Source organism: Phoca vitulina, unplaced genomic scaffold, assembly GCF_004348235.1.
Source record: "Phoca vitulina isolate PV1807 unplaced genomic scaffold, GSC_HSeal_1.0 scaffold6, whole genome shotgun sequence".
In the NCBI taxonomy this organism is placed as follows: Eukaryota; Metazoa; Chordata; class Mammalia; order Carnivora; family Phocidae; genus Phoca; species Phoca vitulina.
Window position 1 is genome coordinate 5,957,839 of NW_022589709.1, and position 16,165 is coordinate 5,974,003.

The following is a 16,165-nucleotide window of genomic DNA, read 5'->3' on the forward strand; positions in this document are numbered from 1 at the left end:
CATCTCATATGAATGAGGTGTTTTCTTTTTTTTTTTCCCCCCCGGGGGAGGAAACTGGCAAGAGGGTATAGAAGATTTGAAAAGGGACAAAGGGATAAAGGGTTGTGTGGCCTCTGTCCCTGACCTGGCTCCAGGAAATGGAACAGAAGCTAAAGCAGTTATATTAAAGACAGCCTGAGCCTGGGTCATGAGTGCCCCCTGCCTGGCTATTCCTTGCCCTCTGCATCCACCTGTCAGCTACAGACCAGAGTGACAGGGCTTCAGGCTTATAGGACTAAGAAAAGTACCAGAAGGGGACAGTGGAGGCCAGAGGAGTGGTAGGATACCTTGATTTCTGCCTTGGCTGGAAATACTGGGGGACACTGTGATATTCCCTATATCTAAGGATGCTTGGGCATATCTGGGGAGACTTGAAATTAGGGTGGGAGGACATGTCCCAAATCAGCAGTTTGGGGCTAAGTATCACTGGGGTATATGTATTAATGTGACCTCACCTAGAGGCCAACGAGGCCTAACACAACCAGTCACATTTTTTATTAAAGTCTTTCTTTATACTGAGAGTCCCAGCTTTGTATTGAAGCTCCAAGGGGTAGTCCACTCCTTGACCTCTTTGTGCACATGACTGTCACACACAGAAAGCAGAAATGAGCACGGAAAGGCACAAAGCAGTGATGGCCATGGAAACACCATGCTTGAGGACAAGAGACTCACGAGGGCAATCCATCAAGGTCACATTCACAGATTAAGGAGAAGCAGCCTGGAGGTACTAAAAGCATGAGATGTTACCCCAAATGCCCTCCCTCGAGCCTCTGCATATCCAAATGCTACCTTTCACTTCACGGCTGGGCACTGAACATCAGTGGTGCACCTCTCTTTGCCCCATTTCCTGATATACTGTGGTCTTATTTCCTAACTGATGTATCTCTTACTTTCAACAATGTAATAAAATTGTGGAGAGCTAGGATGACCCCTGAGCCTTATATTTCTGTTCCTACATAGGGTCTGGTGGGGATGACTAGCATATGGGGAAGTGTTTGGTAAATATTTAGTAACTGATTCTGTGTAGATTTGTCTTGAACATGAGGCAGCAGAAGGGAAGCTTTTCCTAACCTTTAGCCATTTTAACATCCAATCTATCTCTTTTGGTTATGGACTCACTGGAGGAGACTTCTGATAATATACAATACAACACAACACAACACAACATAATATGCTTATCTATCTTCAGTCCAGCACTTAAGCTACATTACTATTTAGCTGCCTAATAATGAAACAACTTTTATTATTACCATTATCTCCATTTCACAGATGAGAAAGCAGGCCCAGAAAGGTTATCTAACTTGCGTAAGGTGACATAGGTGTGTCTACCAGGACATATAAGTGACAGCCATGGGAGCTTCATGGCTTGATGTGGTCTCTTGGTTCTGTTTGGGAGTGAGGTATGAAGCAGATGAAGCCTCAGAAGCTGGTGACCTAAACAACTGGAGCTGGGTTGAAAATAGGAGCCTCACCTTTTAGAATTGTGAGCTCCTTAACAGAAGCTATAAATCCTCACCTGCCAAGATATAAATCATGCCTGTTGACATGAGGGCAGAGCTTCAGGGACACCTGGGTTCTTGTTTTATGACTCTTCCATCCATTGAGTTTTGGAGAAGACCTAATGCATTCCATCCTGAAATAACAAGTTGAATTGGCCCAAATAGTTTATGGCCTTCTGTGAGCTCAGGGGAGGCAGTGGGAATAGGGTGGGTGCTTGTAAAATTGATGCTTCAGAGCCGAGCCTAGTTTGCTGATGCCAAATGCAGAGCAAAGATGTGTGGGATGGACGCAATGGGCTGCTGATCTGTAAACTCCTGCCAGGGGTGCTTTTCATGGTCATGCTTCAGATGACACTAGATGTTTCTCTGTTGTCTGCATTTTTCAGATTCTTCCCTCAGGCCCATTTTGTTACGTTCAAGAGCTTGGAGTTCAAGTTCTTTAGCTAAAGAGTTTGTCTTCTCTCATGTGGTTTCAAATGCCAGCCAATGGCATTTCTTCCTTAATCCCCTTGGGCCAAGCTCCTGGTAACTCCTGGCTATCAAGATTAGACAACTCTCTTCAGCAATATTTTAGCTAACATTTTCTGAATGCTACTGAATGTCAGGCACTATGCTAAGCATTTTACATACATTCTCTCATTTAGTACCCACAGCAACCTGGGGAGATAGTTTTAGAGTGAAGGTGTGTTTATGTGTCTTGATGTTAGAATAACCCTGGCAAAGCCTGAATTCTGTCTTATCAACCATCTCATCTCCTTTGGGTTTCCCAAAGAGCTGTTATTTAGAGGAAATAATAGTGAAATAGGTCCCAAACAGCTGCCTTATTAATAGCTACACAAATAAGATATTCTAATGCATGCTCTATGTTAGAAGTTGGGTTGGACAAAGTGCCCTTGGCTCTGGGCTAATTGAGGCCATCTGGATCCTTTGCCTGAATATAAGTGTTGGTGTGGGTGTGCTCAGGTACGCTGTGAAAAGGGAGGAGGGGGAAAGAGGGCTAGGTTCCAGAGGGGTTTCTTAATTTCAGGTTTCAAATTCTGCCACAGAGAATACAAATGAGAGAGCAGAGCCTTGTTTTTCAATACTAAAATAAGTGATTCCTGCCTTGCGTGTGTGGGGAGTGTAGCATGAAAGTTAAAGACTCAGGCTGGGCCTGGCAGTGAAAAAATTAGAGTTGAAGTCACTGGAAATTAAGAAAAAAATTACTTAGTACTACTTATGGTGCAGACAGGGAGTTAAACAGTTTATAAAGATGATCTCATTCCATCCACAGGACCCTAAGAATTAGGTGCTAGTACTGTTCCCACTTTACAGAGGTTGAAAGGAAGGCTCAACTGATCAAGTCACTACATATAGTCCCAGCTGTAGTAAGTGGCAGTTCTGGGACAATCCTAGGTCTGAGGCCAAAGTCCTTGATGCCAAGCATCCAGTAAGAGGTCACATTTTAAATGCCATTGTTGAGACTCATTTTTCCTCCTCCTTTGGCACGCACTGTATAGTTGTTTCTATAGCTCTGTTATTTTCAAGCCCCCTTGCATGTCAACTGTGCGTCTTTTCACAAAATATACCATAGAGATTATGATCACTATTTAAAGATGAGGCAAATGGGGCCCCAACTGCTTCAGTGGCTTCACTGGGATCACACTGTATGTTAGGGGCAGACCCAGATCAGGACTTCTGGTTTCCGCATTCTCAGGCTTTCCAGTGGGGGCTCTGCATGACAGGCGACTGACATACAAATAAAACAGGTTGCCCACCAGGCTTCTTTCTTCCCAGGAGAGCCGGCCACCGCTGGGAAATCAGGCCCTCAGTGCCATGCTGTCCGAAGACTGGCTACTCTCTGTAGCATCTGTTATAGCAGCTACCTGGCTTCCAAGAAGGTATTAGTAAAAGAGCCAGAATTTTAAAATTTCTAATCTGAGCCATGCTTCTAAATTTCTGACATTTCTTGATCCCAGTCTTTTGATGCCAGCAGAAGTCACACATTCAACCTTTAGTTGACACATGAACAGGCTATGAGCTAAAATGTGTTTCCTCTGCCTGTTTAAATGCTGCTCATATTCTGATGCCTCCTGAAATGTCACCTCTTCAGAGAAGCCTTCCCTGGGCCTTGATGTTTTCTGCAGGCAGATGCATCCCCTCATCCCCTTAATGACTGTGGCCCTTTGTACATAGGCATGGGACACTGTGGCTGTTTACAAGTTCCTTGTGATCACTGGACTGAGAGCCCCTGGGGTATACTCAGGGTCACTAGATCCCGAATGAACATTTGGGAACAAATGAGTGCTCAGCTGCTGCTGAGACACTGGAGGGCTTTAGTTTCATTATAATATGGGGATGAACCCCATCATAGATCTCAGTTCACACCCGTGCTTCCTTATTGCATGTTTTCTGAATACAAATAAAAATTTACTAAGCCTACTAATGGAAGGATAGAAATCTCTTGCTGGGTATGGTTCCTAGATTCATTAAACTGAGCCCTGGGAGAAAGCAAGCTAATACAATTCTGAAGCTAATCTCTTCTTGAAGTCATTCCATAAATCTGATTAATGGGTCACCTTTAGACAACAAGCACAGTTGCTATATTAAAAGAAAATGCTCTAATAGGATTGTAATTCTGTTAACAAGGCTTCTGCTGTTTGCAAAAGGAGTCTCTCACAGTATAAACAAGTCTGGGCTGCATGATGCATGGGATTGGGTTGAGCAACATTCTAAGGGCCCTAGTATTCAATTACACTCATGTGTATGTGTATACACACACACACACAGGCACCATTTCTCAAATGTGTGAATCTGAGACAAAATGGATAGAGCTAGTGCTTGAGATATAAGCTCTTATGTTGTTCTCAAAAAACAAATTGTCCTCTTGGACCTTGTATTCTTTGCCTGACATCCTATCATGTGTCATCGATATTTGGCAAAAGGAAATGTCCTTCAGCATCCATCAATTAAGGTAATAACTAACACTTACCTAGAATTTCCTAGCTTCCTATTCTGGGGTCTTTTATAGAATCAATCCACTTCAGAGTTGGAAGAACCTTACTGATATATAGTACAGAATGTCCCCAAGAGTATATGCTCCTGTTAATATGTGCAAAGCAATTTACAAAAAGTCTAGGTTCAAAAATATTTTAAGATGATGGTATTGAGTACATAGAGGTGGCCTCTCCAATATCTGTTCCCCCTCCTCTTAGAAACTACCTTTTTTTTTTTTTTACATTGGGTTTTACATCTTGTCTGGGTAGCACATATGCTTTCAGGGAAATTGTCTTCATGCTAAACTGTGGTTTAGTTAAATTTAGTTTGCATAATCCCATCTCCTGCTCACAGAGATTGGTTCAGGGATGGGCATGTGACCCATTGGGGTCACTGAGGTGTGAGAAGGGTCTGGAAAGTAAGCTTCCTTGACCTTGCAAGAATGCTCCCAGAAGTGCCTTTCTTTTTCCCTTTGTGAGTTACCACATGTAGATATGAAGGCTGGAGCTGCTGCAGCCATTTCATTGCCATGAGGGAAGTCTGCCTGGGACCAAGATGATTCAGAGGAGACTGAATGAAGAGTACAGCTAAGTGCTAGATCTAGAATGCAGACTGAACTATATACCTGATCACCTGCCCACTGCAGAACATTTGTAGTGACTTAAACCAACAAGTCTGTTTGTTGTTTAAATTTGAGTTGGTTTCTGCTCTTTACAGCAGAGAGTATTTCAGCAGACAAACTGAGTTAAACAAAATTGGACAGGTTACTTAGGGAGGGTCCTCCTAGGACTTTTATTATGTTGATGTGCATTGTTAGATTCAAGAGAAACATCAAGTATGTCCTATTTCTCAAATTTATTTGGTTGTAGATTCTGTTCTTTCAGAGCCCATTTTACAGGACAAGATCTAGTCTGACTCCCAAGTCTTACAAAGGTAGAAACTGAGATCCAGAGATTTAAATGACTTTTCTAAGCTATTATTAGTAGTCAGTCACAGATCTGGGCCTCAAGTTTAGACCTACTGAATACCAGGCCTGCAGTCGCACTTCAAAGTCATACCCCATCGCTGCACAAAGAGGTTAAGACGTTCCCTCACTGAAGATGAATCTCAAAAGAAGAATCTAATTATTCTTTTGCAGAGACTCCAGATTCCTAGGGCTAGATACTAAAGCGAAGTTTGCAAATTAGGGGCTCACAGGCAAAATAAGAACTTCAGGCCAAACAAAATAGGCATGAAGTATTTGAAAAAATTATATTAGATTATTTCATTTAAATATCAGGTTTTTTAATATAAAAATATTAACTTCTAAGTTCCTTTAATAAAATTCAGACAATCTGGCAATACTAGGTTATATTTCCACATGGTGCCCAGCTCTGCTTCCTGATATGAGAACATGGGTCCCCCTGTTTGCCACAGTGCTCACCATTCCCTAGCTCATCCTAGCACTGATGTTGAAGATCAGTTCCCATTTATTAGTACACAGATAATATTGCTTTTCTTTTTGTATCTTTTCTTTTTGTATTAGTCTTTTTGTATCTTTTCTTCTTGTATTAGTCTGTTTCATTCATTTAATTACTTGCCTGGCCCTGTAGTCAATTATTTTGCTATATTGAACAAGGTAAAATTCACCAAACTGAGATGTTAATATATGTTAGAAAAAATCTCCAAGGTTAAGTAAGTTTGGAACAACACTGAGTTAAGGATGGGCAGATTTCTTTACTGTGTCTCTTTTCTCAGTTCCCTCATGGAACATGGGTTAGAAGGGCCAATATATTATTTTTTGATCATGAATGTCTTTTTTTCAGGGACCATCTCTTTGTCACTATTATTCCACTGAATACACTTTGGGAAATACTGCTACTATAAAACCTCTTATGTCCCTCGCTGCCAGTGAACCTGTGGACCAAGGTCTTTTTTTGCTAGGATTGCTATCACCTCGGTTTTTCCCTGTTCCCTGGAAGCTATTTTGAGAAGAGAACAACAGCCTGGCCTGTGTCAGTTCGCAGCCCAGGTCAGTCTAGGGTCTGATCAACACTGAGATTATCCCCAAGAACAGGCCCATGATTCTAGGCCCATACTTAGGGCAGGGGATTTCTGGCCGATCAGGGAGAATAGGATCAGGCTAATTGAGGTCCACACTCATTCTTCCCTAAAGAACCAGTTTCCTGGCTCACCACTGTGTGTCTTCTCTGAGAAAAACAACAAAGGAGAAAAGTAGCAAACAAAAAGTGATGGGGTGGATTGGTTGACAGTCTCTTCAAAGAAAGGCAACCCGACAATTATTTTCCCTCTTTTTATAATTTTATTATTCAAAGGTGAGGAATGACTAAATCTCATCTCTAGGTGTTCAGTGTGCTAACAATCAAGACAATTAGATTTAGCTGAACACACACACACACACACACACACATGCTTCAGATTAACTTTTTAGACATGGAACAGTGGCCCTGCAAGCAAAGAGACCAGAAGCACATCTGATGCTGAGGGAGGGCATTGAGTTTTTTGTAGAGGTACCCTGGAGACAGATGAGTCCTTTGTATTCAATGGTCTCTTATAAACCCTTCCATCAGCCAGCTCCAAGTCGGTCACCCTCCATGTCCCTGGGGAAGAGAACCCCTCCTTTGAAGGAAGCCCCTAAATAGCTGCTGTGCACACCTTGAAGCCAGCCCCTCTCATTCTAAGAGTGACGAGAGGGACTGCAGAACATCCGCGGGGTTGGGGTTGATAAAGTCAGAGGGATGGTGCTCCTTGAAAGAGATGGACGTTTTCCTTATCTGCCAAGAAGGCAAGCCTTCCCCTGCTAGGGACTCAGTCATCAAAGGCTTCGGATTGCTAGCCCAGAAAGCGCTCAGTCAGGGCGGTTGCTCTGTAAGCCCAGACTTGACTCCCTTGCTTCTTTGTTGGCTACATGTGCAGTCATAAAGTTAAGACCTACAATAACTCTTATCTTTTTCTCTTTCACTAGAGAAGGATATGGATATGGCTGACCAAGAGAATGTCCTTTCCCTAACAACCTCAATGGAACCTTTGTAAAACAACAGCATGTCTAAAATTACTTTAAATAATGTGGCAAGACAGGTGGTTCACCGTTTTTGCTTTTGTTGGGACAACATCAAAGAGAAATCTTAAGGAAAGCCTTGATGATGGAGCTAACATGAGTTTTACATTGAAAAATAAAGCAATTGCAGCTTGCGTACTGAACATTTATTATATATCAGGCATAGTGTTAAACACTTCCCGATGATGCAATTCTCATGATCACCCCAGGAAGGGTTTCAGTTTTGTAGATGATAAAACGAGGCTCAGAGAGGTTGGGTCACCTGCCTAACATCATGTAGTTAATGAGTGATTTGATTCAGGCAGTGTGTCTCCAGTTCATCTAATTCAATGCTCTACTGCTCTCCTGAAAAACAGTGATGCCTCTTCTGTCCAGAGGTCTCCAAATATGCTCCAGTGTGCTCATAGTCACACTGGACTAACAGTGGATGAGAATTTATGCAAAATTCTTAAATGTTAAACATATTTGAAACACCAAAGAAAATGCCACATAATAAAGACCTCTTAATTTTAATAAACAGTGGATTCAAGGGGTGCCTGGGTGGCTCAGTCTGTTAAGTGCGTGACTCTTGTTTTTGGCTCAGGTCATCATCTCAGGGTTGGGAGATCAGCCCTGCCTTGGGCTCCGCGCTCAGTGCGGAATCTGCTTGTCCCTCTCCCTCCCCCTGCTTGCAGTCTCTCTCTCTCTCTCTCAAATAAATAAATAAATAATAAATAAGTAAATCCTTTAAAAAAATAAACAACGGATTCAAGCTTTTTTTTTTTTAAATCTGGTTTTTGGTTTTAGATCATAATTCTGACTGTGGAGAATTAAACAGCTTCACTGAAATAAAGTAATTCTGTCTCCCTAATCCATCTCCTTTATAAACAGTAGCAGTAGTGGCAACAGTCACAGAAAGATCAGAGCTATAGGCCCACAAGATTCCCCAGTGGGTTTCCTTTACCTGCTATAGACGATACACTCTTGGTTATTGATCACTTTATCAGATTTGTACCTCCGGAGGTCTTCCCAAGCATCCTTGATGGCGGTGACCGCCAGAATGATACAGATAGGTATCATGCTCACCTCAGGCTGGAAAGCATTGACCACGGGGACAAAATTCAGAACCACAATGCCCAGAAAATAGAGATTGGCAAAGCGGTGTAGCTGTTCAAAGATGTTCTTGGGTATGAAGGACAACACGGTGTACTTGCTGGTCTTAATTTGATTCCCACAATAATGCCTGTTGGGATTCTCTTTGTAGGACGGTCCTTCAAAGGGCAGGTTGGAGACTACCACTCGTTTCTTGTCTTCTTTCCTTTTCCACCTTTTCTTCCCTTCCTTTCTCATCTCTGCTCAATCCGTCTCTTTAATTCTCATAGCACGGCACATGAGTTCCCCGTAAAAGAGTTTTTTCCCTAATCAGTTCCATTGTTGAGCTGCCAGTGAGTCATGTCCCTGACATCTTTTACTTGCCTTCTCTGCTGGAAATTTCTCTCTCTTCTTTCAAAAGGAAAATTAAAAATAAAAAGCTGGTTTACAAATACCAGGTGAGAAATGACAAGGAAAAAGCTTGCAGAGAACAGGTGTACACCTGCCAGGCCACTTCCTTCTACCTGTTGAGACTCCTCCTGTTGGAATATCGACGTCACCCACGGGGATCTTCCTTTTCCACTCAGGCAGCCAAGAACAGGTGTGCCAACTCTAGGTCCTAAAACCTACCCGGTTAAGTTTTAAAAACAAGAAGCCTCAGATGCTTTAGAAGTGTTACACATTTTCTTGTTTGGGAGACACTGCCTGTCACTCTCCAAAGAGCTGCTCTTAAACTTGGTCTCCCAAGATGATCCAGTCAATTCTAGACATCAATTCTTGAGGTTTCAACCCTACTCTTAATAATGGAACATTCTTGTATTTAATAATTTGAGCGTTTACACATGTTAAATTAAGGTATCTAAACCTCAGCACTACTGACATTATTTGTTGTGGAGGGCTATCCTGTATATTGTAAGATGTTTAGCATCATCTTTCTGCCTTTATCCACTACATGCCATTGGCAAATTCCTTCCCTATATGGCAGCCAAAAATGTCTCCAGGCATTGTCAAATGTTCCCTGCTGGAAAAAACTGCCCAGGTGGAGAATCACTGAATTAAGTGAACTTAAGAAAATAAAATGTGAAAAAAGGAGACCAATCCTTTGAAAACGCTGATGAGTTTGCATATCCTATTGGCAAGAAAGCAAACAGAAGAATGATTTCTCTTACCTTTCATATATCCAGATGTTGGAGCAGTTGATCTCTCTATCAAAACGATGTCTCTTGAAGTCCTCCATGCCATCCTTGACCATGATGATGAACAGCACAATGGCCAATGGTAACATGGTGATTTCTCTGTGGAAAACTTCCATGGAGGGCATCCAGTTCAGAATCACCAGGAACAGGAAATAGAGGTTAGCCCATCTGGAAGGAGCAAGCAAAGTGTGAGTGAAAACCATGGAGAGGAAAATATACTTTCCACGCTATTTCTTCCCTATTGTTGGCCCTTACCAACGAAAATGACATTCTCTTTTAGTGTCACCTGGAATTATAGTAAGGGCTTGGAAGCCAAATCCCAGACATATTCAAATGCAAATTGTTCACTAGTTGTGTGACCTTCTGGAGCTTGTTTCAACTTGTATAAAATGGGGATAGTACTAACTACTTTAAAGAGCTCATATAAATATTACAAAGGATAATATTTGTTACATACACAGTAGAGGGTTCTCAATCATAATAGTTGCTCAATAAATGATAGCTTGTAATAGTAACTACAAAATTAGGATGATATCTATTGATATATTTTGCTTTATAAATAAAAGATGATCTTGCATGTATTATCCTGAAATTATGGCTTACATTTTTAAGTTTTCCAAGTGCATCTTGCTCCTTCTTGCCACTATGCCTTTGCACATGAAGGTCTGTTGGCAGGAACATTCCCCTGGCTCCCTTCCTGACTTCTGTTTTTACCCAGTTAATGCATTCTCTTCTTTCAGGTTATACTTCAATTATCACTTCCTCCTGGAAGACTTTCCTGACTTTCTTAACTAGGCCAGATCTCCCTCTTATTCACTCTAAGATCACCATATACCTCTCCTTGGAAGTATCTATCTAAGTTCTAATTTTATATCAACTTATATAATTCTTAAAATTAATGTCTGTCTCTTTCACTAGAAAATACAGTCAGGACAATCTCATTTCTTCCCCTCATGTATCTCTAGCAGCTAATGCATGGCCTAACACAGAGTAGAATCTAATATCTATTGAATGAATGAATGAGCAAATGAATGACAAGTCTTTTCAAGGTTTATGCATTTGGGTATTAAAGGCTATGTGGCCCAGAGGGCAGCATCTTTGTTTCAGAAATACTGGCAAATACTTGGTTAAAGCACATATTACTTGGCCAAGTGGTTGTGTACCTATGAAACTGCTCAAAGAGATTCTGAGGCAAGAAGGTGAGGAAGGTATATTTGGTCGTGCAGATTCTGTTGCTGGAGTATTTCCGGGAGACCTCGGCCCAATCTTGGTGGCACATGCTGTTGTTGGGGAACACGACCCGCTGCTGTGTCAGGTTGTAGCTTTGCCTCCTTTTGTCTTGGGACAACAGTGGTGTGGCTTCTGATGGAGACTGGGAGAGGCCATCTCTGACTCGCCACTGCCACCGGTGCCAAGATGAGTCCACTGAGAAGGCCATTTCTGGCAGCAAGCTATGGTCTGAAAACAGACACAGGAAGTTGCCATGGTCAGAAGAAAATATGGCTCACCCACTTGTCCACCTATCCATCCAAGGTAGATTCTGGGATACAATGTGTTCAAATATGTTCAATCCCTATAAACCATATGTTCAAGAGTGAGAGACATAAAGCAAATAATCATAAAAATAATATACAACTAGCACTGTGATAAGTACCATGAAAGCATTTAAGATACGGGGAGGGTGCTGATGACCTTGTTAGGCCTATCAGGAGAAGTATGGCCCTGTGGGCTATGACCCCCAGAGGTCAGAATGCTATCTGTGGCTTGTTCCTAAAACTGAGCTGTCCCTTCACCTTCACAGTCTTCAGTGTCCTCACTGTAATATGAGGAAAACTAGTCTTATTCTACTTTTTTCACAAGCTTTTTGTAAGCAATGAATTACATAGTACATAAAAGTATGCTGAACCGTATCTTAAAGGGAAAGGTATTCTCTAGCTCTAAAATTTTCTGGTACTGATATTTTGGAGAACGTTGTTTGTGATCAGAACCTCAAATGAGAGTAATAGGTGGGACGGAGAAGACAGTTTCTTTCCTAGGAAACTTTGGCTTGAGGTGACTGGGTTGTACAGAATGTCATTCCGTGGACACCATTTTTTTTTTTTTTTTTAATGTAGTTGACTGGGGGTGAGGGTGGGAGACCCTTTCCTTCCTATCCAACTCCATTTGGTGATTTCTGAAACTGAGCACTTTTTCAGACGATCCTCCTAGATGGGGGACAAATACTGCTTTATCTAGGATATTCCAGTTCCTGAGCTCTTTTAATGGAACCTATAAGCAAGCCTTCAAGTTTCCCTCTGGCCATTCTTACGTGTATGAAGAGAGGTTAATAAATAATAAATAAAAAATATTTTATTTATTAAATAAAGTGAGGATATCCTGAAGGATATTATTCAAAGACATCTTTTGTAAGAAGTTATATATAATGGTGCTTCTCACTTAGTAGGCTCACAGGATGATTTTCTTTTGAATAAATGGACGAGTGAACATCAGGTATTATTAATCTTACAATGAGCAACCTCACCTATCATTGAAAATATGATTCTTTAAAGGAGAAAAAGTTCCATTTCTAGTTTAAATGGTAATATTTTATCTTCCTGATGCCCATATGATCTGACCCTTATCATAATTCTCCTCATGAGTTTAATCAATCCAAGTGATTTTCAATCCAGAAGAGCTCTTCAGAGTCTTAAGTGAGCCCTTGTAGCAAGCATGGAAAAAATAAATGCAATTATAATGCCCATCATAATGTGACCAAAAGCAATATTATGACATATGGTAAGCCAGAAATAATATTGTATATCTTTTTTCTCGTTATAAAAAAATGTCCCTTTCATGAATTTTTTTATTATTGTAAAAGAAAAGGAAATGAAAAGATAATTCATAAATAGAGTTGAAAATGCAAATGAGAAATCTTGCCATGGCTAACGCCATACATATCAGACTTCTTTCAATTTTAGGTAATAAGGACTTCAAAAAGGAAGACTGGATTGATATGGGAGATGCAGGTATTTTAGGTGGGGTGGTTTAAAAAGTCCATTTTTTGTATCATATTCTTTGCTTTTCTTTATTCACACTGTAAAATAAACTTTCTTAAAAATAAAGCAGATGAAGGGGCGCTTGGGTGGCTCAGTCGTTAAGCGTCTGCCTTCGGCTCAGGTCATGATCCCGGGGTCCTGGGATCGAGCCCCGCATCGGGCTCTCTGCTCGGCCGGGAGCCTGCTTCTCCCTCTCCCACTCCCTCTGCTTGTGTTCCCTCTCTAGCTGTCTCTCTCTCTCTCTGTCAAATAAATAAAATAAAATCTTAAAAAAAAAAAAAAATAAATAAATAAAGCAGATGTAAAATGGATGCCAAACAAGTAGACTTAAGTCTGATGAAGAACTGAGTATTTCCAAAGTTTCTAAGTATCTTTCCCCAAAATTATTAATTACAATGGTAAAAAAAAGAATCACTGTAGTAAAGAAGCATGGCAGGCACCACTTAACCCAAGAGATTAAAGCAAAATCACCAATATGGTATAACCTGACATTCTGTGCCTCCTGTTATAATGTACCAAGGACATGGCATCATTTCTGTGGTAGTCACAAGGAAACATTGAGAAACCTCAAGCTGGGGATAATTTTACAAAACAACTAGCTTATGTTAAAGGTATTAAATGTTAAAGGTCAAAGAAAGGCAGAGGAACAATTTCTGATTAAAACGGACTAAAAAGATATGATAAGTCAATGTAATGTGTGATCCTGGGTTGGATCCTGGCCTGGGGGAGATAAAATTGGCATAAAGGACATAAATGGACAAGCCATAAAATTTAAAAATGATTTGAAGATTAGTAATAGTATTTTAATAATGTCAAATTTCCTTATTATAATAATTATATTGTGATCATATAAGAAAATGTTCTTGTCCTAGGAAATTCATCCTAAAGTAGTTATGGGTAAAGGGGCAAGATGTTTCAATGGTTCAGAAAATAATGTCCATGTTTGTATATGTGTGTGTATACATAATACATATACACACTTAGCTAAGTAGGAAGGTTGTGCAGGGGTGTTCCAGGTAGAAGAACTGGTTCTAGAAACAAAGTTCATAGGAGTGCTCTATAGAGCACATGAAGTGAGGGACAAAGAAGAGCAAAAGCTGAGGCTGGAGGGACAGGCAAGGCCAGATGGCTTGTTAAGGCTGTTATGCTGAGAGTAGAATGGAGTCCTGAAGAGTTTTAGGCAGGGAAACCACCTGACCCGAGCTGTGAATCCCAGGCTTTATTCTGGCCGAAGCATACTAGAATGGGCTAGGTGAGGCCAAGATGGGATAGGAAGGCAGCTCCTTAACCCACTGCTTCCTCTTTCTTCCAAGTAAGCTACTTCTTTCCAAAGGTAGATCAGAAAACAAGGGGGGATTGTGTAATCCTTTTATCTGAGGTGTGGTTTATTACTGCTTGCATAAAGGGAGGGGCATGTCTGAAGCAACTCTACAAGGTCCATCTAGTTATAAAGTCTTTCTCTCCTTCTAATTTTCGGAAATGGCACCTCCCACTAATTAACTTGAGAAATTTCTGCTTTTGCTAATTCACACTCAGATCCCTCTGGCTTGAGGTAGTAATTCTTTCCAGCACCACTATCATTTTTCCCTGGGCAGAATGTCCTCTAGATGGTAGGGGGTACATTTCTATTTGGTGGACCATTAGCCTAACATACTGAGTTAATTAGTTTACTGAGAAATCCTGTTCTTGTTCCCCAACTTTCTCCATCTTGCCTGGCCCACATTCCAATTAACCCCCGTTCTTTCCTTTTTTATTTTAATGAACCAAGTAAACCCCATCTTTAGCAAATTCCATTTTCACTGTTAGGGATCAATCAACCAGTCATTCTTCGAACCAAAAAATACTTATTGAACTCTTGTTTTGTACTAAGAGAGTAAAACCTACACATCCATCTCTTCTTCTGGAGCTTGCACTCTAGTGAGGCTGACAGAAGCTAAACGCACACTCATAGAAATAAAAGTAAAGTTGACCCTTGAACAACATGGGTTTGAACCATGTGTGCGCTTATATGTGGATTTTTTTTCAATACAGCATAGTACTGTAAATGTATTTTCTCTTATGATTCTTTAAATAATATTTTTTTCTCGAGTTTACTTTATTGTAAGAATACAGTATATATAAGTATCATATGACCTCACTGATATGAGGAATTTGAGAAACAACACAGAGGATCATAGGGGAAGGGAGGGAAAAATGAAACAAGACAAAACCAGAGAGTGAGACAAACCATAAGAAACTCTTAATCTCAGGAAACAAACTGAGGGTTGCTGGAGTGGAGAGGGGTGGGAGGGATGGGGTGGCTGGGTGATGCACATTGGGGAGGATATGTGATAGGTGAACACTGTGAATTGTGTAAGACTGATGAATCACAGACCTGTACCCCTGAAACAAACACTACATTATATGTTAATAAAAAAATTAAAAAAAAGAATACAGTATATAACACATATAACATACAAAATATGTGCTAATTGACTGCTTGTTATCCAAAAGGCTTCCAGTCAACAGTAGGTTATTAGTAGTTGTTTTTGGAGAGTCAAAAGTTATATGTGGATTTTTGACTGTGTGTGGTGCCTGTACCCCTAGCCCCCATGCTCTTCAAGGGTCAACTGTATATTCATCAACCATGATAAGTGTCACAAAGGAGAACAGGGTGCAATGTGATTGCATTACAGAGGGATATGACCTTGTCCCTGAAGAGGTGGGGTTTGAGCTGAGATCAGGGGGATGAATGAAAGGTAATTGGATGGGATAAGTGTATGTGTGTAGTGTGTATGTATGTATGTGTGTATGTGTCTGGAAGTAAGAGAGCATCCTAGGAAGAAGCCACATTTACAAGTGTCCTGTGGCTAGAGCAAATATTGATTTTAAAAATGGAAAGAAAATTCAAGAAAGGCTAGAAAGCAGTAAAAAGTGGAGACTGGAGAATTATTTTCCCTTCATGTCCAGTTCTTTAAAAAGTATATCAGTTGGGCAGGACAATGAAGGGGGAAACAAAAAAAACCAAAACAACTATAAAATTAAATTTAGTCTACACTTAGATTCTTGATAAGCAGTACCCTATCTTAATATTAGAATTAATTGGAATCTAAGAAAGTTTGGCCTTCAATTAACCACAGGGGTTTTTAAAACTCTCTATCCTGAGAGCTACAAAATGTATAAATCTCACAAAATAATTTCTTGTTAGACATCTAGTTAACAAACAATAACCACCTTAGAATAGTCAAGGGTTAGTATGTCCTTAAATCAATCAGTTATATCAGTTTTCCCCAAATTGCAATCATTCTTGAA

General features: G+C 40.6%; 1 protein-coding gene across 6 annotated transcripts in view; it reads right to left on the reverse strand.

Moving 5' to 3' along the window:
- ATP10B (ATPase phospholipid transporting 10B (putative)) overlaps nt 1-16,165 on the reverse strand; it is a 322,916-nt gene that overhangs the window by 162,627 nt on the left and 144,124 nt on the right. For 4 of the 6 annotated variants that reach the window (XM_032403662.1, XM_032403663.1, XM_032403664.1 and 1 more), the window contains exons 3-4: nt 11,003-11,297; nt 9,813-10,007 (exon numbers count right to left, since the gene is read on the reverse strand). The exons of 1 other annotated variant lie outside the window; for it this stretch is intronic. In XM_032403662.1, coding sequence (XP_032259553.1) covers nt 9,813-10,007; nt 11,003-11,277 — 470 coding nt within the window. In that variant the 5' untranslated portion in view covers nt 11,278-11,297. One more of the 6 variants, XM_032403660.1, reaches the window with a different exon arrangement.